Raw genomic sequence first — 21,531 nt, 5'->3', positions numbered from 1 at the left:
TTTATTGTCTTGATTTTAAGTTAGAAATTAAAAAAGTTAAAAATATAATTAGAATAGCCTTTTAGCAAATGTCTTACTTAGATCAATAACAAATCACCTTTTGGTGTGAGTTGTGTCAAGGTGTTTGAGAGACATTTGCAAAATGCAAATAGCCAAAAACAAATATGAAGCACTTTAAACAGACAATAGCAATTTTTAGTAAAATGGCAGTGAGCAACAGATGTGCAGATTTCCCAGACTTGTGGACTTGGGATCACTGTTGGGATGGATGGATTGCAGAATGAGCACACCTGGGCCACCTGAGGCCTGGGGTCCGAAATTTGAGAGTGAAAAGTGGAGATGTCTTGATCACGGTTTTTGCTCCAAATGCAGATTTTATGTTAAGTACGGACAACACATCACATCAGAGGTTTAGTCTACCAATAACAATAGAAATGTGTTAAGAGCGAATAAAACTAGATAAACTAATAACACAAAACACAATGTGGGGGGTTTACACAGAGGCTAAAGATCAAAGATTTGAGGATTAAATGGTGAGGGTGAGCTTCAGCACCATCCAGCGGTCAGATTGAAATAGTATAGATCCACTGTGTCCCGCTGCACCAAAATGTCTAAAGTATCCCAGACCGCGTTTAACTGTGACCTGGATCTGGTTATATCCAGATCCATTGTTCTGTTATGGGCACGAAGACACCCACAGACCGGGGTGAAAGACGGAAGGGTGGTGATGATGGTTTGGTGTCGCCACCGAACACATGAGCTGCCTTCATGTGACTGTGTCACGTGGTTTGTGGGATAAATAGGACCGTCTCACATTCATACAGTTTGTTGTTCAGTGACCCACCGTTAAACAGAGGAGAAGACCTGATAAATAAGATACCGGTAAGAGACTTTAGCAGTAGTTGTTGGTGTGTTTCTCCACATTTGTGAGGCTCCTGTTATCAGCTGTTATTACAGTTACTGATTGTTTACACGGTGAGTTAGCACTTAGCTAAGCGAAGTTTATATAAGCCAGCAGACACAATACGTTAAATGTGTGCAATTAATATGTTTTGTTTGACAACGATTTATTTGGCAAGAAGGAGCAGTTTCATCGCAGCAGTTACTTGTTTTTGTGATTGTTTGTGACCGCCTGACCTCATTTTAGCTTCACGGTCAAAGGTGATAAGCGCTGGAACAGGTGGAGCTGCTAAGTTGTCCAAACACACGTGTGTCTTATTTATTCATGATTAGGGCACATCAAACAAAGATCAATGAAATCTGATTCAAATGAGGGAGATGACTTAATATCAAAAGTAAAAAATGAATATGGAACATAATACTGAAGAGTCAAGGAAATGGAAAGTGAAAGCAGAGGCAGCCATTCCGTCCTCTGTTTTAACCAGACAAAAGAGAAGAGCTGAGACTTTGTGTTTTTACTTATAAACATGTCTGGGATAAAGCAGAGGGGAAGTCAAGCTGAACGAACTGAAAGTAGTTGGTATGTAAATCATATGACCATATACCGAGCTACAGCAGTTTGCAGCCCCGACTTTGCAAAACAAGGTGGTGGGGGTGTGAAAAGGTTTTCACACTTGCAAGTAAATAGAAAACAGACTTTGGCCTTTCTTTAATGACTGAGTAAATCTGGCTCTGTGACAAGGAAGGAGGAAATGCATTTTATCAATCACATGATGGAAAGCAATGCAGATAGGTTGATGGAGTACTATTAGAGATTTATCAGACTTTTTTTAAAACATGATTCCTTTAGTTTTGACATCAGAAACTTTGGGTGTCATGTTTAGTGTGCAGTTGTTAAAAAAGGAAAGAATAAGTAGATGAGCACAATATTTCAAAAAACGGCAGTAGTCAACTCTTTGACAGCTAACAGGATCATTTGTTTTACTTTTCTACTTATAAAGTAGTTGTTCAGGAACTTGACTCTCTGTGGATTCGGTGGTGACTCATCCATTTCAGACTTGATCGGAAACTCCCACACAGTAGAACTTCCACAAGCCCTTGACCCCTTGATGGTATTTATAAATGTGAAGAAATAAATAATAATTTATTCACTTATTTATCACATTTAGGAGATGTAAGAATACTGCAACAAAAGGCCTCACAGCCCTCCACTATGACTCAGCGAGTTAACTTGGCTGTGTGAGTCTTTGTATGACAGCTGTGTTGAAAGTAATTGACATGAGACTGATTTCTTGACAGCCAGCGCTGCAGATCAGCAGACACATGGTGACTTCCCCAAATCATTGTTTCAGCTACAAGGTTGTTTTTGGTTGAACCACTTCCTTAAAATCTGACCAAAGAAAACCTTGATATCTTTCATACTTTTTGCTTGTTTGTATGAGTTTGTCCATGGTACAGCTAGGACCCATTGAAATCTGTCTACAAACCACCCTGTAACCATAACCTAGTGGTTGCAGATAAACTTCCAATACCCAGATTATAAGAATTACACAGATTATGATATATGATGACCTGCGTGTGGTGTTAAAGAAAGTTGAGCACATACAAGAGCCATGAAATTTCATCAGCCTCAGTCTTATGGTATCAAACCAGTTTCACTAGAGTTTTTTTCTCTCTGACACACCTGAGGTGTTTTCATTGGATTCTCTTCTGCTTTTTTCATAATAGAAACAGGACCTGTCCAGACAGGTGTGCAGATATTACAGGCCCCTCACAAGGCTTGCTCTTGTTCTTGAGGAAATCTCCATGATAGTATAACAAAATATGCACAGAGGGTCAATAAGTCTAAGTTCCTAAATAAGTCCATGTAAAATTGTGTTTGGATTCAAATTTAGTTGTGGTTGTAAGCAGATTTTTGGCTAATTCCCAGAATAACTGCATGCTGAAAAAGTCAACATGTGTCTCTTTCTGACACAAGGCTTTTATTCACTCCTGATGTTCATGCCTCCAGAATAGATGCATCATCATCATCTGTTGTCCTTTTTTATCAGGGGTGTCAGGGTTTGAAGCTACATGTTAGTTCTTCCCATTGTGTTTATAAAGAAGCACAGTATCTGCACTGGTATTGATTTTTCTGGACTTGGAGCATCCTGTTTATCCTGAGAACACCCCTACCTTCAGTTTAATAGGCTACAGCATGATGTCTAATGGAACTGATCTCCGCTCTCACTACTGCATCTCACCTCTATAATATGGTCCATATTATCGATTGCATTGTTGCTGATTTCTGCAGCATGAGGATATATTTTTCTTTCTGCCTTTTCTTAAGCAGTAACTGAAACACAGCCTAGTTACAGTTAAGTGAACAACACTTGTACAAACGAAATGCACTGCATATTGAGAGTCTCTAAAATTTATTTCTTGTGTGTAGATTTAAATCTAATGAATTAGTCCAGATCAGTGGACTGTTTTTTGTACGTGTGCTGACGCAGTCTGTTTAACCACTGGAAAGGACTCTGACCAGTGTGACTGAGGAGGAGGTTTTTTCAGCTGTGTGTACACATGTTCCACTTGTAGATGCAACCGCAGTGATGCGGTCTAGTCGGCTGTGAAAGAACTTTTTTTGTAGACTGGTTTTAGGAGGGCATGTAAGTGGGGAATAACTTGTGTTAAAGCATAACATTACATTTTCTCATGTGTGTATGGGCTACAAATGTGAAGCTTTTCTTCACAGCTGAGTTTTTGTTTTGAGGTTTCCTTAACTTCCCCATTTCCTGCTCATATAGCAGTTTTTTTTTTTTTCTTCTTCTTTTTTTTCCTAGTATTTTCAATCTGTCGTCCACCCTAGACTTTCATATTTACTGTCTTTTTGGGTTTAAGTACTGCACTTTGTCTTGTCTCCCTTCATCGTTCATGCCTGAAAGTTGAGGGAAATGAAAATGCTAATTTTGCCGGGAATAGAAATGGAGGCTGTGTTGGTTAGAAGAGGAAGTTGGTCATTTATGGTCAGATGTTGTGATTTGACTCTATAGCTCAGACCTAGTGTAATGAATAACCAATTTACTCATGTGTCCTTCATTTCGTGTTTTTCAGGCAAAATGTGGTGTGCAGCCTTACTGCTATTGGCTGCCAGCTTCTCGATGAGCCTGGCCAGACCCCATCTGCATCCACTGTCCAATGAGATGGTAAACTACATCAATAAGATTAACACTACATGGAAGGTGAGTTTGTTTTTCTTTTTTTCTTACCTCAGACATCTCTCAGTGGGTATAAGCAATTCTGTTTGACTAAATCTCCCTTCTCTCCTGCAGGCTGGTCACAACTTCCATAATGTTGACTACAGTTATGTCCGGACTCTGTGTGGTACGATGCTGAAGGGACCTAAACTGCCAATCATGTAAGTCTCATGTAAACACGGTCTGTTGCTGGGTGTGAAATATAAGAGATTGACATCAGTTTAGTATTGCATTACACTCACACATTAGTCAGAGTATTTGTTGTGTTGTACATCCCCTAATATGCGCCCAATGTACATTTGTCTGTACATAAAGAAGTGGTGGCTTCAGTGGCACTGAGCAGGACTCACCTAAGTCAAATCTGCTTACATCATAGTTGTGTGTTTTACTGTAGTAACAGTAATACTTGACTCTACAATGCTGTTTTCCTCTGCAGGGTTCAGTATGCTGGAGACCTGAAACTGCCTAAAGAATTTGACTCCAGAGTGCAGTGGCCCAACTGTCCCACTCTGAAGGAGATCAGAGACCAGGGCTCCTGTGGATCCTGCTGGGTGAGGGGGGGGGGGGCTTACTGCTCAAAAGATGTGACCATATGTAACTGGGCCTCGAAGGGCTTTGCAATCTGGGTGGCACATGACATGCTATATACTTAAATCTTCAAATGAACAAAAACAAAAATAAAGCGTTGGGGTTACCAATATTTCTTGCTGTGTAAATATGTAGTCTAAATTTTATCCTACTATTCAGTGTAACCTTACTTATTGCCATTTAATCACATCCAGACTGTTTCCCTGTCTTTAATGGTTTGTTTTTGTGTTTGTGGCATGTCTTGGTTCTTCTCCCCACAGGCGTTTGGTGCTGCAGAGGCTATCTCCGACCGTGTGTGTATCCACAGCGATGGCAAGGTCAATGTGGAGATCTCCTCTGAGGACTTGCTGACCTGCTGTGAAACCTGTGGCATGGGGTAAGGGACAGAATGTGAGAAGTTTCATTGCTTTGTTGTGTTCAAATGTGAGGAAAGAATGAATTGGTTCAACACAAGCTTCCCAGTCAGACTTCCATCTTCATATCAGGTGAAGATGGAAGGCATGTCATGTTATGTCATGGCTGATACCCAAGCCACAAAGTGAATCACATGAAATGTCTTGTCAGTGTAATTATAAAATTCACAGGGGATCACAGCAGTCCCTAGGCTCAATTTATCGTTAAATAAAAATGATTCCAGTGAGTTCCACACAATGAAGTGTACAGATTTTACATTTGGGAAAAGTGAGCACTGTTAATGAATGGAGTACTTTGTCTCAGTGCAGTAAGAGTATGTACTGGGAGAGGAAAACTGGTGCGTCCCTAATATTTATAAATTTGGAAGTAGCATGGAGTGCTTATTGGTTGTAAGTGGGGGTGTATTCATGTTGTTCTCTCTTTTTAGATGTAATGGTGGCTACCCCTCATCTGCCTGGGACTTCTGGACCCAAGAGGGACTGGTCTCTGGAGGTCTCTATAACTCCCACATTGGTGAGTTTTGTACCTGTGAGACTTCTGTAGTGGTGTAAACACATGTATGTGTGGCATCTACAATTGACAATGACTCCATCTATGGGCCAACAGGTTGCCGGCCCTACACCATCGCCCCCTGTGAGCACCATGTGAATGGTAGCAGACCTCCTTGTACTGGAGAGGGTGGAGACACACCTCAGTGCATCTACCAGTGTGAAGCTGGATACACACCCAGCTACAAACAGGACAAGCATTATGGTAAGAAAGGCAGGCAGATGGAAAACATTTTGATTACTTGATAGAAGGAGAAATGAAATCTAACATTTGAACTGTATTTTGTTCTTGCCCTGCGTTTTTTTTTTTTTTTTTTTTTTTTTTTTTTTTGTTTGTTTCAGGAAAGGATATTCCTCATTATTATATTATAAGTTGGTTGGAATGCTGTGATTTGATTCACTTTTGCTCTAAGTCCATATTGATAAATGCACTAAGAAAAATAAAATGGCATTTATATGAATAGTAAACTGACTCTGGTAAAGTATGATTTATCATCTTGAAATATGTGAGAGACCATAGTTCACATACAGTAGAGTCTAAGACCACTTTGGACCCAACTATATACACATAAATATTTTTGTAAAGTTCATTAGAAATTCAGGTGACTCAGCCATTGTATTAGATGATGATGATACATTTATTTATTATTATTATTATTATTATTATTATGATTATAAATTTATCAGTAAACCTTTCACTAACTGGCATTCCTCTACACTGACTGGCTTGCGAATGCATAGTTATCATTAGATATCTGATAACAAAAAACTGTTTATGTTCTGACATGAGCCGAACCCTAACGATGGTGTGCATGTACGCACAGGTGCAGCACAGGATCCTAACTCTAAGTCTGTTGCAGGTAAAACATCTTACAGCGTAGAGGCAGATGAGGAGCAGATTCAGTCTGAGATTTTTAAGAATGGCCCAGTGGAGGGAGCATTTACTGTCTATGAAGACTTTTTGCTCTACAAGTCCGGTAAGAACACATGCACCATTGCCAGTATTATGTGCATTTATGCTGCATTTGTCTAAGTACTTGTATATTCACAACTTGTAAAGCAAAGGGAAAATGCTGATTGCAGATTTTCCTCAGTGATTCTGTAAAATGTTGCTTTAGACATTTTTCACCCACTTGAACTCAAACTTGCTGACCACCCCATCCATTTTTTCCCCCCCCTTGTCTCCAGGTGTGTATCAGCATGTGTCTGGGTCTGCTGTGGGTGGCCATGCCATCAAGGTCCTGGGATGGGGGGTGGAGGGTGGCACTCCCTACTGGCTCTGTGCCAACTCCTGGAACACTGACTGGGGTGATAACGGTGAGCAGTGACATGGTTTACTTTTTCTTTTCTTTTCTATTTTTCTTCTTTTTAACTAACATTTACACAATGATAATCAGCCTTACATGCACGCAGGGAATGGAATATTAGAAACTAACATATAATGCAGTCTAATACACAAACTGCAGCTTCAAATGACTCCATACCAGTAAATCAACAGCTCTGTCATGCTTTGCTATGTAAGACTCATTGTAAAGTGTAGATGCTCAGCAGCTGTTCTGTATATGAAACACAAATGCACATACTATTCTGTTTACACACTCAGGACATGATGATATTTTGTACTTACAAACACACAATTGTTATACAGTGTTTCATTAGCTAAAACTGAGCTAATTTAACTGTTGTATTCTCTTTCTTGTCTCTGGTCTTCAGGATATTTTAAAATCCTGCGTGGATCAGATCACTGTGGTATTGAGTCTGAGATTGTGGCAGGCATTCCCAAGTAAAACCTAAGGTAGGACAACAATAGATGTAATGGAAATATAAAGTAATGGTCTCAAATAAATCTTTTTATGAAATTCTCAACAAATGTTTTATACTATGAATGTTGACTGAGTCTGTGCTTTACTGTTTCTCTTGCAGGTTTGAAGCAGTAGTGGCACATAATCACTAGAGGGCGACACACTCCTGCTTTTAAGTAATTATATTTAAAACCCACTGATCGCCCTGCACACAACCACGTTTTCTTTCTACAGCAGACTGAAAAAACTCAAGAGCACCGTTCACTTACTGTAGGTGGATTAGCAGATGGGGTATGACAGCAACTATGTGCCTGAACACAAATTACTGTTGTTGAATAGAAGGTGAAGTTTGTGACTGAACTGTCTTAAGATCTTGTTCCTTCACTTCTTAAAGCAAGATCAATCAAAAGTTGTACAGGGAGAAAATGTTTAAGACATGCATGAGCATTTAATTTCATCTCAGGTGATTTGAAGCAGACTGTTGCAGAACTGATTGAATTTGTCCCTGTGTTGCGTGTATGTGTGCTTTTTTTTTATTTTTTTTATTTTTTTTTTTTTCCTGCACTGGTGAAAAGTGACTGTTTTTAGCGCAATACAAAGAGACTGCCTAAAGCAGTAGAGTGGGTCTTTTTTTTTTTTTTTTTTTTTTCTTTTTTAATAATTACAGCTTCCATATTGACTGCCATTTTTATATTGGTGCCACCTCAACTCCACAATATCACGATGTACTCCTTGTAACTGGTGCCTGTTAGTGTTTTTAAATTTTAATGTCATAAAATGAAATGTCTTTTTTTTTTTTATTAAAGAAATATGGTTGGAAATGACTGTCTTAATTGTCTGACTGTATCAATGGGGAAAAAATATTAGCACATTACTGTTATGTTTGGAATTAAATAAATCATTCTTTCGTTCCCATGGTGTTATTATTCTTGAATATGCATGCTAGCAGTTTAAATCAATTAGCATTTTATCTGACTGAGGTGATGCTTCTCAAGCGTGAAGGGACTGACTCACCAAGAAAATGTGAGTCAAGATGTGATGGATGTATGGATAAGTCCATGTGAGTCAAAACTATTCTGGTGGTAGTTGATTAACGTTTCTGCTGCGCCTGAACTTTTAATCCAAATTGGACAAAAAAGACTCATGGAGACTCAGACTTATAGACGTAGGTATTTTTTGAATGAATGAATGTTTGTCACAATCATTGTAAAACAAAGTTACCGGATTGTTGGAGAGCTGCAGTGGTGAATGGGAGTACTCAGATTCTTTGTTGCAGTAAAAGTAGCAATACATATTTTAGTGGAGAAGTATAAAGTAGCAGGTAATCGAAATACCCGAGAAAAGTACAAGATTAGAATGACTGCTCTCAGCTCACTTCCGCCTTGTCAGCAAAAAAACAAACACTCCCCCTTCGTAGTATTTAAAAAAAAATATATATATATAAAAAGATAGTTAGCTTCGTACACCGGCGTCCACCAATCAGACAAGCGGGACAGCGGTGCTTCGCGAAAAAATAAAACCGTGAAAGAAATCTTCTTTGCGACAAGATATAGACAGTAGTTGTTCACAGACACACAATGGTGGTGTTTTGAATGAATAGCTGAAAAGCAGATTTCCGCCCAGGATCCGTCCAGTTGAGACATATCCGGGACACTCCGGTTCCAAAAACAAACAGACATCCCTACGCTCAGTGGAGCTGCTGGAAAGTGCTTGTTCACTACACCCAGTGTGAGCCACTGTAGCCAGTCAGCGAGCGAGCGATGGAGGGGGGAGGCAGTGTTTCGTGGATGAAATATGGGCCTGTTGTGTCCCTGTTTGTGGTTATTTTGGCCCTCTGGTTCCGGTCACCCCAGAATGAAGACCTGGACGACCGGTTGGACACGGTCCTGTCCTCTCTTCTCCGGGCTGAACAGAAAGTCGGGATGAGCAACGTCGCCAGACCGAAAGTGGCCGTTGGTAAGTGTTGGGGGTTAGCTAACGTTAGCTAACCAAACCTGATTTCAGGGGCTCATGGAGACGCTGGATTTTATTATTGATTTATCTCGAAATGAAAAACATGCTGCTGTTGAAGTTAGTAAATTGTTAACTTCAGCCATCGCTCCAACTCTCCAACAAAATAGAAAATTAAAAGTTGATTGTTAACCCTGCACATTTTGAATCATCTTAACGTGAATATTGCAACGTTAACCTAAAACTTAAGTAGGCTATTAAAAGTTAGAAAAGGTGCAGGGAAACCTTTATTTTTAGTGAGCTGACAATAACTGGCTTAGTTTGCCCCTTAAATGGTGCACAAAATATTATTGATGAAGGAGAAGAAGGGGAGGTTAAAGGGGCGTGAGCATGAATGATCTGCACAGTCACCAGATTTCAATCCAGATTAGCACCTTGTCTGACCAGCGGAGCCCAGTTTGTTGTGAGAAGACATCCTCAAACAAATGGACTCAGCGTGTTTGAAATGTTAAGGGACAAAAAGTGCTTGGAAATGTGGGCAAGGTGGTGACAATATTTGTACCACGAACCTGCGTGAATTTAACCATAGTAACTAATGTCTGCCTTATGTCTCTAGTGTAGATGGTACCCTAATTGTGACATCTATTACTAACTAGTATAAAGGTTAAATAGTGAAAGCAGATGGGGGATAAATTTGAGGGTACTTGCTGTGGTTAAAAACAATACAAATGTTGATTTCAGTTCCTGGTTATGGCTTTCCAGTATCTACAGTAAGTTAACAGCTCCATGTTCTTGTACCTGCACCTTAAAACAAATGCCAGTTAATACTGTGAGTGGTGCCAAGAAGTGGTCTGTGCCACAAGTGAACATGACTTGCTATTACAGAGCCCCTTCTTCCACTGTTAACAGTGGGTACTAAGCCATTGCCGTATTAAAGGGTGGAATTCCTCACAAGACAATCTGCCTCAGGTTTTAGCAAACATAGTAAATAGTGTGACCACTCTGTCTTGTCTGTCACACCCTTAACCTAAAATATTGTCCTTTGAACCTTGGTACAAACACACAACAGAAGTGATCACCATATCTGTCCAACCTTTACCCAGTTCAACACCAGGCCCACCCACGAAATCAGATCTGTTACATAGTGGTTATTGAGAATTAGATATAATAACATCACATGTCAGCCAAGTCACATGATATGACAGATATTTTCATCTAACCCTTTTGTGTTGCTGTTAGATGTGACAGGTAGACAGGTAGTGAATTAGGGTTAATCAGTACAACGCAATGCCAAGTACTGTCCTGTTGACACAACAAAAAGCACAATAAAATCCACGACTCGTGCTGACCACATGATAACAAATATACACAGGTACTTTTAACTTTTATATACAGCAAATTGTCAGGAAAACTCCTAGATTGTTGGTTAAGAGCAAAGAAAAGCAATTAAGCAGCTTGAAATCAGACCAGAAGTCAAACTGAGTCAAAACAAATTCCAGTGTGAGATCTACTCAAACCTTTTGCATTTTGGCTTCTCTAGTAGGTTGCCATCACAAGTGCGTTATCAGGGGTTGTTACTGTTCATGTTGGCCTTTGTTCACACATGATAGATAATGTTTGTAGCTGAAAGCTATGAAAAAGATGAAACAGCTGAAACTATAATTGTACTGTTGCTAGAGCATGAAAATGCCTGTGTGATTCACAGTCTTCTCCCTGTTCCCTTTTCCCTTTAGGCTATCTCATTTTCTTCTCCCTCATGGTTTTATTGCATATTTATTTCTCTTTGTGTTATTCTCTCTGTCCCACTCCTTCGTCCTCAGGTTTTGGAGGTTGTGTTGACCTGATAGTGGACGGGGTGTCATTACTTAATAAGATTGGCCTCCCTCCCACAGACCAGCCCCTGCATCATGACTACATAGAAAACACTGAACAGTTGGCTCAGAGCTTTGCCTACTTCTTTGCGCCAGGAGCAGCTGCAGAGTAAGTGATGTGTGTGTGTGCGTGTGTGTGTGTGTGAATAAGAGCTGGCCATTACATTTTTGTGGACTAGTTCAGGTAGTTAACCCTAAAGTCACAGAAGTAGAAATACAGTATATGTGCTCACAGAATATCCTCTTGAACATATTTGAATACTTGAGTCTTCTCTGCGTTAGGGCTGATCCGCTGTTTATATGCATGGTGTGCCAAGGGTGTTTGTAGTAGATAATCAGTTTGAGAGGCTTGAGACCATGAAAGTTAAAACTGTTGGTGCCCCCCTCAGGCTACTGTGTTCCTCTCTCTCTCACATGCTGTTTCACAAACACACTCGCATTCCATCATGAATGTGTTGGGTCTTTGTAACTTGCATACATACAAATAAATCTAGCTGCTCGCTCTGTCTTCTTTCGTTTGTCCATATCTTTTTCACACAAAATAGACTGTCCAAGTAAAAGCTACATTTTTTTTTTAAATCCTCGCTTTAGTCAGTGTTTGTGTGTGTCTTACTGTCATTGTCCATTTGTTGATGTTTATCAGTTAGTTGTAGCCATTCTTAGCACTAAGTATTTATGCAGTTGAACTCATCTCCCCTCTCTTTTCTGTACTGGTGACTGCTCCTGTTCTGGCGCCTGTGAGCCCTTGTTCATTTGCTGGAACTAACACCTAAAGGCAACAGACTTACAAAATCATGAACAGAAAATACAAGGGCATATCTGTGAAACACTGAATAAGAATGAACAGAAACAAGGACTTTCTCAGCATCTATTGTTATTTCTTTTGCCTCTGTTTTGCTTGTTTTCTTGTGGAATTTTGTATTATGAACACTTGATGTCCACCAGATGACGACCAACCTTGTGTGAGCAAAGTCTGAGACTGAGTCTTAGACCATAATTTTGAAGCACTTGAGACAGAAAAAGAGAAAACTTAAGCAGCTAAGTGATATGTGCAAGTAACAGAAGAGATGAATGGGTATGTCTGCCAAATGCAGACCACGTCAAACTGCATGCATAATAGTTTTATTTCTAGTAAAATAAATTTTTTTCTTTATTTTGCATAGTGTGCTGTTGCTTTTCCTTCTGTTTCTCTTCCATTGCTGTTAGTGACTTGTGCCAGAGAAGTGCTGGAAATAACCTTAATCTACAGGATGCTAGTGTTTGACTAACCAGACTAATCTCTTAAAGTAGCATACATACTGTTTCTAAAACCGTCTCTTGTAGGCTGCATGTTTATTGGTTTCATGCACACAACGCAACACTGGCTTCTCTTTTTTTTCCTATCTGTTGGCTGCACTTTCAGAACTCAGAATGACAAGACTGTGAAGTCGGAAATATTTCAGCTTTTATCAGAAAGGGGCCAATGTTCACATATTTTGTCAGGAGTCTCATAGCAGCAATGGGTGCCACACAGAGCCTGAGCAAAGCCAGGCATCATACAAGCATTAACTCATCATATCTTGTCTTTCCAAACATTTTTCTGCTGCTTCCTCTCGTGTCATTAGCTCTCGACTCCTATCCTTTACTTTCCATACAGTGTTTTCATTATCTCTTTTAAATTTTTGTTTTTCTCTTTCTGCCTATCACTTTTATCTTAAACCTTGTTGATATAGCTGAAGTGTGTGTTTTGCCGCCAACGAGCTCTGGCATGTCAGTATCTTCAGCTTTTAGCTGAGGTTCCTGTCATAAAGGAAACCTGTGCTTTTACAATATGATAAACTGTCACAGTGAAAGAATGATGAGGAAATGTCACTGCTTTCATGTTCTGGTGTTTTTGTTTTCACATCATCTCACCGTTTTTTAATTTCTTTGTGTTGCAGGCGTTTCATGTTGAATGACACTCTCTTTAGTGAGCTGGTCGAGGCGTCCCGTGACCTACCTGGGAACAGATGGTCAGTAGGCGGTAATGCTCCGGTAATGGCTGGTCGTATGGCAACTGAAGGATGTGATGTGTTGCTAGGAGGAAGCTTCAGCCCCGACTTTACAGATGTCCTGTCCCAACACATCACAGGTACACACACAAATGCACACTGTTAGACCCTTACTACTTTCGAGGATATATGTCTCCTCATATTTAGTTCCCATGATCATTTTCCTTTTTCCCATCTTCTCTGCCCTCTCTACTTTCTGTTTCTCACTTCTGTTCCCCTTCCACAACCTGTACCCCACCTACCCCTGTGTTTGCAGTGGCAGGTAATATTCTAGACGAGCCAGACATTCATCTGATCCTAGAGTATCCATCTGGAGCTAGCTGGGGGCACTATACGTCACGAAGAGCCAACAGGTGTGTTGAGCTTTTGGTGGCTATTTGTTGGATCTTTAGGGATCATAGAAAGGTAAACTGTGTATGTGAGTCTCTTTTTTTTTTTACCTTTTTCACTGCTGTGTGTGCATGCGTACGTGCGTGCATATAAATTTAGGACTCTAAGGTATTTGAAGCTGACCGTGTTTGGCCTTGCTTGTGTTTGTGCTCTGTAGATATATCATCCACAGTGATGACCATAACCCCTACCTGGACTCCATGGAGGAATTTGCTGAGAAACTCGGAGACTTCAAACCAGATCTGCTAGTGGTTGGTGGGCTGCAAATGATGGATAACTTCCCCTTTCAGTCAGGTAAGAGGAAACTGGTGACAACCTTTTAATTGTTGCTTGTTTGGAAAATGTAATATTAGAGTCTGCTGCTTTGTGTCGCACAAGTGAAATAGGTTTTCAGTTAACCCTGCATGACTTTGCTGTGAAGATCTGGGAGTGTGAGTTGATGTAAGCTAAACTTTGGTACGATTATTAGTGATTTCTTACTAACCCTAACCTTAAAGGGGGTCATCTATTCTGAGTTGCACTTAAAGGTCTTTTTATTTGTAAATTGTGAGTTTTATGCAGTAAAAGGGTAAGAGAGTAAAAAGAGTGTGACTGAGATTAGCATTGTTCACTGTAGAATCATCTGCACAGTTAGCTCATATGAATATTTATTTTGGCCATAATTACACTTATACTCAAAATTGTTAAGGTGAAAAAGTGCTAATTGTCTTATGTTGACACATTGCATCGGCGCCATCAGCTATGTAACGTTGATAGTGACCATCAGCCTCCACCATAGTTTCAGTCTAGCCGTAAGTCAGTTTGGCTTGACTTTGATCGTATTTGAAGTATTTGTGATGGTTGTTCATGAGGACAGAAACTGAAAGAAGGAAACAAAGAAAAGGGCAGGTTGACAATCAGTATCACACTGGCAGGAAGGTCATAACTAACTTCCCATTCTGCACCAGGCTGTTTGCAAATCAGTGGTGCCTCATTTGATCTGACGGTTGTCTTTTTCTGTCTCTTTGTCAATCTACCATTCTTCCTCCGCATCTCATTTCTCCATATTTCATCACTTCTCAACCACCAACCCCCTTACTTCACTTTTTTATTTGTCTACCTTTTCTGGTTTTTGGCATCCTTACCTCTCTAATATTGTACCTCCTCTGTCCCTTTACTCACTTCCACATTACTTCACCCCCTTTTGTCTGAATACCTTTCATCTTTCCAGGTGAGCGGGACGCTCTCTTCTCTCGCCTGGCCGACCTGCTGTCCTCCTCATCTCCTCAGATTGGTGTTCATTTTGAGATGGCCAGTTTCGTAGAAGAGAGTATAATGGAAGACCTGCTTCACTATGTCATTCCACACGTATGTATGACTGAGCTAATAATTACTCAACACCTTAATTAACACATATTACTCAGAATGCAAAGAGACCAGAGGGATTACATAAAGACAGAGATGAAATAACTAAATGGCAGTCACACCAGGAAGTCTGAAACTAGATTTGCTTAGTTGAATACATTTGTGTATGAAACATCGTGACCCAGAAACTATTTGCCTTCCTGTATTTGCATTGTTTTATTTTATTTATTTGTTTGTTTGTTTGTTTGTGAGTTTTCAATTTTATAAACAAGTATTACAAATAGAAGGAACTACCATTCCAGGAGACTAAGAAAGAAAAGGAAAGAAAAAGTAAATAAAAATAAAAATAAATAATGACCCTGCTTTTAAAGGGCCAGCCAGAAAATTGATGTCTAAAACATATTACAATTACCAAGAGAAGCGTACAGTTGTGGTCAAAAGTTTACATACACTTGTAAAGAACATAATGTCATGGCTCTCTTGAGTTTCCAGTTATTTCTACAAGTCTGATTTTTCTCTGATAGAGTAATTGGAACAGATACTTCTTTGTCACAAAAAACATTCATGAAGTTTGGTTCTTTTATGACTTTATTATGGGTTAACAGAAAAAGTGACAAAATCTGCTGGGTCAAAAATATACATACAGCAACATGAATTAGCAATTTTGGTGACTTAGAAAGTTGTGTCAATGAAATGAGCTTCATAGCATGGCCACTTAACTTCTTGTGAGTAATTATGAGTGACTACAGCTGGTGACTTCTCTGAGGCCATTTAAATAGGGCTCATTGGATACAAACACCCACAAACGCTACAATGGGAAAGTCAAAGGAGCTCAGCATGGATCTGAAAAAGCGAATCATTGACTTGAACAAGTCAGGAAAGTCACTTGGAGCCATTTCAAAGCAGCTGCAGGTCCCAAGAGCAACAGTGCAAACAATTGTTTGTAAGTATAAAGTGCATGGCACTGTTTTGTCACTGCCACGATCAGGAAGAAAACGCAAGCTATCACCTGCTGCTGAGAGAAAATTGGTCCGGAGGGTGAAGAGTCAACCGAGAACCACCAAAAAGCAGATCTGCCAAGAATTAGAAGCTGCTGGAACACAGGTGTCAGTGTCCACAGTCAAGCGTGTTTTGCATCTCCATGGACTGAGAGGCTGCCGTGCAAGAAGGAAGCCCTTGCTCCAAAAGCGGCACCTTAAGGCTCGACTGAAGTTCGCTGCTGATCACATTGACAAAGATGAGACCTTCTGGAGGGAAAAATCGAGCTGTTTGGCCACAATGCCCAGCAATATGTTTGGAGGAGAAAAGATGAGGCCTTTAACCCCAAGAACACCATACCTACCGTCAAGCACGGTGGTGGTAGTATTATGCTGTGGGGCTGTTTTGCTGCCAATGGAACTGGTGCTTTACAGAGAGTAAATGGGATAATGAAGAAGGAGGATTACCTTCAAATTCTTCAAGATAACCTAAAATCATCAGCCCGAAGGTTGGGTTTTGGGTGCAGTTGGGTGTTCCAACAGGACAATGACCCCAAACACACATCAAATGTGGTAATGGAATGGCTAAATCAGGCTAGAATTAGGGGTTTAGAATGGCCTTCCCAAAGTCCTGACTTAAATCCCATTGAGAACATGTGGACAATGCTGAAGAAACAAGTCCATGTCAGAAAGCCATCAAATTTAACTGAACTGCACTAATTCTGTCAAGAGGAGTGGTCAAAGATTCAACGAGAAGCTTGCCAGAAGCTTGTGGATGGCTACCAAAAGTGCTTAATTGAAGTGAAAATGGCCAAGGGACATGTAACCAAATATTAGCACTGCTGTATGTATATTTTTACCCAGCAGATATGATCACTTTTTCTGTTAACCCATAATAAAGTCATAAAAGAACCAAACTTCATGAATGTTTTTTGTGACAAAGAAGTATCTGTTCCAGTCACTCTATCAGAGAAAAATCAGACTTGTAGAAATAACGGGAAACTCAAGAGAGCCGTGGCATTATGTTCTTTACAAGTGTATGTAAACTTTTGACCACGACTGTACATATACATATAAAGAGTACATGTACAAACATACCATGTGTACACATCTGAATCCACAGACATACATGCACTTACATAAATGCTTTAGACACTGTGAGCACACACACAATGCTTGATAAATAAGACAGAAGTGGTTACCACATTCTGTCAAAGGTTGTAGAGCGAAGACAGTTCGTATATCTAATCCTCTCCAGATGCAACAAATTAGTGACCTCTGCTAGCCAAGTCTTAAAAGAAGGCACATCCTCAGTTTTCCAGAAGCTTAAAATATTCCTCTTTGCAGTGACTGTGGTACACTGTATTGCCTTTTGTTGCAAATGTTTTAAAGATGAAGAGTGATGGACCCCACCTAGGATGGCAGTGTAAGGGTCTGGTGTAATAGCACAGTCATATACAGAATTTGTTTATTTTGGGGCCAAAAGAGATGGTAGTTTATTTATTTTTATTTATGTTTTAAATTTACATGTTGATAAGCATATGTTTAGACCTTTCCTTACATGGTGTGAACAAAAGTGAGAAAACAAAACAAGAGTACATTGACAAATACGTTTTGGCCATTCAAATAACTACTAAATAATTCAATAATACAATAATTCTTTAGTACTAAGTGTCACAATTTTGCCCCATATTCAGAACAAATAATTTAAGGGATAAGGCTGGTGTTATTTTATGATTTTATTATTGACTTAAGAGTTTTTTTAAGAATATAATGAATGTGCCACAATGAAGGCTTTTCTGTGGTGAGTCACTCGTTCTGTTGCTGCTTCCCAGGCGGACTCTTTGGGGATGAATGAACAGGAGCTTCCCAACCTGCTCAGCCTGCTGAAAGGCTCCAACATCACGGTGTTGTCAGACCCAAACCCTCGTGTAGCTACTGTCCTCGACCAAATGAGGGAGGTCTATCGCATTCTGAACCAGCGCTACAAGGATGCAAATGATGCTAGTGTAGAAAGTGACACAAACAGTTCTAAAGCTAAGGGTAAGCCGCTGACTCGCCTCCACGTCCACACACTGGCCTTTCAGGCCATGATCGTGACCCGTGGCTCTCAGTGGAAGAACACCATGTCAGCCACGGCCAAGGCCTCTCTCACAGCTAACCGCCATGTTTGTGGCTCTAATGACATTGACCCCAGCAAGGCGAGGCTCATCATGGATGACTCATTCTCTGTAAGCCGGCAGGAGGGCAGCCAGCGTATCCCTTTGCAAGAGACCAGGCCCGTCAGCTGCTGGGATGAGGAGGATTATGAGATCTGTGTGGCACCTGTGCTGGTGTGCACTGAGGTTTACCAAACTGCAGGTGGAGGGGACAACATCTCAGCTGCTGGCCTTGTGCTGCAGATCTAGACAAGGAGACTTCATGTCCTATTTGTGTGTAATGCTAACTAGATGTTGGCAACAAGGTGACTCTGGAAACTTGATCTGAGTGTGATGGCAAAATAGCTGTTGTGGCAAACACAGGTACTGAAAAGTATCAGGCTAATGCTATCACACTTGCAGCTCATGGCCCAGGTGGACTATAAGGAAAACTGATTGTTATCACTCATAGGAGTCAGATGATCGGGTACAGTGGTTATTAATCAGGTTAACCCACAATATTTTAAAAACATGGGCTCAGTATTGATTTTTGAAAGAGATAAAGAAAAACTCAAATATTACAGTTTTGTAAACTGAGTAAAGTCTATCTTAACCAGACTTTCTTCAGGTAATGCTCAGTGTGGTGTGTGAGTGTGTGCATTGTGTTGTGACTTATGCATATAATAATATGTATTTTGTAGTGTCTTTGCCTGAGTGCAAAGCCCTCAGGTATAGAGTTTATTTAATTTTTAGGACCGCCTTGGCACATACCAACCATCTTTGCCAAGTCATTGTAGCCCATCATCTGACTCTGGTGATTTTAATAACCTGTCTTCCTCTTTTTCTCCTTGACCTTACAAGACTTGGCCTTCAGTCAGGATGAGATGAAGAGGGATGAGGTTTGGATAAAGTCATTTTTACAGAGCCATCCTGGGTAGATTGTGGCATGGTATTTTTAAATTGTGTATCAAGACTTTGAATGCATCATCGGTCTGCTGTATTCGCAGGGTCTGACAGCAGGGTTACACAACCTCTGCTCTAAGATACACTGTCTTTGCATAATTTAAACCTGTGGCTCTTCTATGCAGCAGATTTATCCAGAGTTGTGTAATTACTGGAACAGCTGAATCTTTGCTTTCTTGGCAGCATGTTTATTAGGTGTTTTCACCTACTTAAAATCGACAGGTCCCACCACTGCACAAGCCTTTGCCCTCACCTACCTTGCAGCAAATGCAGTTTCAGAGGAGCCAACCTAAGGCTGACAAGTTAACAGCCTGGCAGTTTTAAAAGATCATATCAACTATTTTAATGAGAAGGTTCTGTCCTGCCTCTTCCCTCTCCTGTCTCATTCTCAAAGAAAGACTTCAAGTAGAAAGCTGGTGAGGTGATCACCTCCTGTTCTTCCCAATATATGTGAAAAATGTGCATTCTGGTTTGGGTGAGTTTGATTTGCTCCAGGATTGTCATTCCTCTGTGAGTCATTTGCAGTGCAATAATGCAAAAGCTATGTTAAGAGACCACTGTTGGTAGCTGGATATGATGTCAAAAATTTCTTCTCTACCTCCACGCTCTTTCTGTTTCACCATCCCTTTTTCCGCTCTTCTTGTTGTTGTCTCTTTCCCATGTTTCTTTGTCAAAGTTTTCTATTATTTGTCATATTGCTTCCTTGTTTCTTCCCTTCTTCTTGTGTTTGTTTATGGCTCTTTAAGGACCAAATGACCAGTGTGTGTAGACAACATTACTGTTCACAATATGGCTGTACACAGTGGAACCAAATCTCATGTGTTGTTTTAGATTTTTCTAAGTTAGTAACATGACATTGTAAGCTTGACTTGAAGCCATGGTGCTACTCACCATCAATGGAGTAGTGGACCGCACTGAAATTATATTTTCCATATTTAGTCTTCATCTCACTCGTAGCAGGATTATTGCCAGATGAGTTGATGGTCTGCTCCTGGATAGGCCCATTGCCCCTATCACTACACACACCCCCTATTATGTCAAAGTCATTACCTTCTTAATTCCTTTTTTTTTTTTAAATAATTGTTGTTGAGATAATCTACAAGTTAAGGTTGGGCCCTTTCTCTAAATGACCATTATCATCATCATCAAACTCCCATTGCACTCTTCAGGATAGGAATCACTTTTTCATTTGAAACTGTATTTACAGAAGTAACTGGATCTAAATGGGAATGATGCAAACTCTTTTATTTTTTCATTTTGTACAAGTCAGACATTCCATCACAGACCCCACTTCAGCTATTTTCTCCATTTAGATTGAAGTATGTTTCACAAATACACCTCAATATGCAAGTATGAGTATTTTTTTCTTGCTTACACAAAATAATTTCTTTGTTTTTTAAAACGTGCTTGTTAAAGCCCTGTTTCAGCGAGGAACACATTTATTCGTGTTACAGTGCAACATGTATGAGGGTAAGAGAAAAGAAGAATCTAAAGGTAAAGGAATCTTTTCTCTGTATCAAGACTGTACTGGTTAGATGCTATTGTTTGATTATGCTGAAGGTAAATGAGCCTTATTCTGTCTTGACTTTTGGTGTTTAGTGAAAAGGGAATGTTTAATACAGACGTTTTCTATTATTGTATGGTTATCTTTTATTTTCTGATGTCTTTGTCTCACAGTGATTAGAAGCTGAGAGGAAGAGGTCTTTCTTTTTTTTTTTTTTTTTTTTACTGTGAAATTAAATCTTTAGCATGCATTCATGCTCATGTAGAGAACAGCTTGTGTTTGCTACCATATCATATACTTATCTAAGCTCTAGATGAAGTCATGTCACCCATGTTCCAAAGCTGTCTTTAACCGTTTCATGCATGTTATCTATTCAGTGCAGAATCACCTGAGATAAAATGCTATGCTGATAAAGCAATCATTGCTTTGTTTATTTTTTTATACTTGGGGTCATATATTGATAAAGTTTGTAGCCATCATGGCTACAAGCTGTATTTTTTAATCTGACACTCTGGACACGTAAGCACAAGAGTTTTTTCTTGCTTTAGTCAGTTAAAATCAACTGAACTTCACTGTTCTTCTAGATGTTTGTGATGAGTACTGCAGGACTGTCACATCATGGCTTCTTTGTCACAACATCATAACTCATCAGGTTGTTTCCTTTCTGCCCGCTCTCAACATTTAACACCTTTAACTTCATTTTTAATTAGATGTCATTGTTATTTGTCCATTGGCTGCACATACTGACTCCACCACTGTGCCCAGATGTAATCAGTGAATGAGAAATATTCTCTATAGAGTTATTTTATTGCAGAGAATTTCCATTATAATCTGTGTCTGTCGGCCATCAGATTCCTTTCAACTTTAAAATTTCAT

General features: G+C 39.8%; 2 protein-coding genes across 2 annotated transcripts; both read left to right on the top strand.

Moving 5' to 3' along the window:
* Positions 1 to 801: 801 nt before the first annotated feature.
* ctsba (cathepsin Ba) lies at positions 802 to 8,401 on the top strand. Its single transcript, XM_023425017.2, has 11 exons — positions 802 to 882; positions 3,994 to 4,121; positions 4,212 to 4,297; positions 4,573 to 4,687; positions 4,985 to 5,100; positions 5,566 to 5,651; positions 5,745 to 5,891; positions 6,547 to 6,663; positions 6,875 to 7,003; positions 7,400 to 7,481; positions 7,610 to 8,401. Exons 2-10 carry the CDS (start codon positions 3,999 to 4,001, stop codon positions 7,471 to 7,473), a joined length of 993 nt encoding a protein of 330 aa, XP_023280785.1. The 5' UTR covers positions 802 to 882; positions 3,994 to 3,998; the 3' UTR covers positions 7,474 to 7,481; positions 7,610 to 8,401.
* A 793-nt stretch (positions 8,402 to 9,194) lies between these two features.
* Positions 9,195 to 21,073, top strand: adpgk2 (ADP-dependent glucokinase 2). Its single transcript, XM_023424990.2, has 7 exons — positions 9,195 to 9,444; positions 11,259 to 11,418; positions 13,229 to 13,419; positions 13,596 to 13,692; positions 13,887 to 14,023; positions 14,940 to 15,076; positions 17,886 to 21,073. The coding sequence occupies exons 1-7, from the start codon at positions 9,249 to 9,251 to the stop codon at positions 18,456 to 18,458; spliced, it is 1,491 nt and encodes a 496-aa protein (XP_023280758.1). The 5' UTR covers positions 9,195 to 9,248; the 3' UTR covers positions 18,459 to 21,073.
* The last annotated feature ends 458 nt before the right edge of the window (positions 21,074 to 21,531 follow it).

Source organism: Seriola lalandi, unplaced genomic scaffold (genome assembly GCF_002814215.2).
Source record: "Seriola lalandi dorsalis isolate HSWRI2012SDOR001 ecotype SW California unplaced genomic scaffold, Sedor1 jcf7180002054763, whole genome shotgun sequence".
In the NCBI taxonomy this organism is placed as follows: Eukaryota; Metazoa; Chordata; class Actinopteri; order Carangiformes; family Carangidae; genus Seriola; species Seriola lalandi.
The sequence above is the reverse complement of the archived record's forward strand: the minus strand, read 5'-3'. Positions and strand labels throughout refer to the sequence as shown.

Bases quoted from the DNA above. Each gene is read 5' to 3' on its own strand.
- ctsba (XM_023425017.2), top strand. From the start codon at position 3,999: ATGTGGTGTGCAGCCTTACTGCTATTGGCTGCCAGCTTCTCGATGAGC. The intron at 4,298-4,572 runs GTAAGTCTCATG...TTTCCTCTGCAG, and splicing joins GGACCTAAACTGCCAATCAT to GGTTCAGTATGCTGGAGACC. The intron at 5,892-6,546 runs GTAAGAAAGGCA...AGTCTGTTGCAG, and splicing joins CAAACAGGACAAGCATTATG to GTAAAACATCTTACAGCGTA.
- adpgk2 (XM_023424990.2), top strand. From the start codon at position 9,249: ATGGAGGGGGGAGGCAGTGTTTCGTGGATGAAATATGGGCCTGTTGTG. The intron at 11,419-13,228 runs GTAAGTGATGTG...TTTGTGTTGCAG, and splicing joins GCGCCAGGAGCAGCTGCAGA to GCGTTTCATGTTGAATGACA. The intron at 13,693-13,886 runs GTGTGTTGAGCT...TGTGCTCTGTAG, and splicing joins ACGTCACGAAGAGCCAACAG to ATATATCATCCACAGTGATG.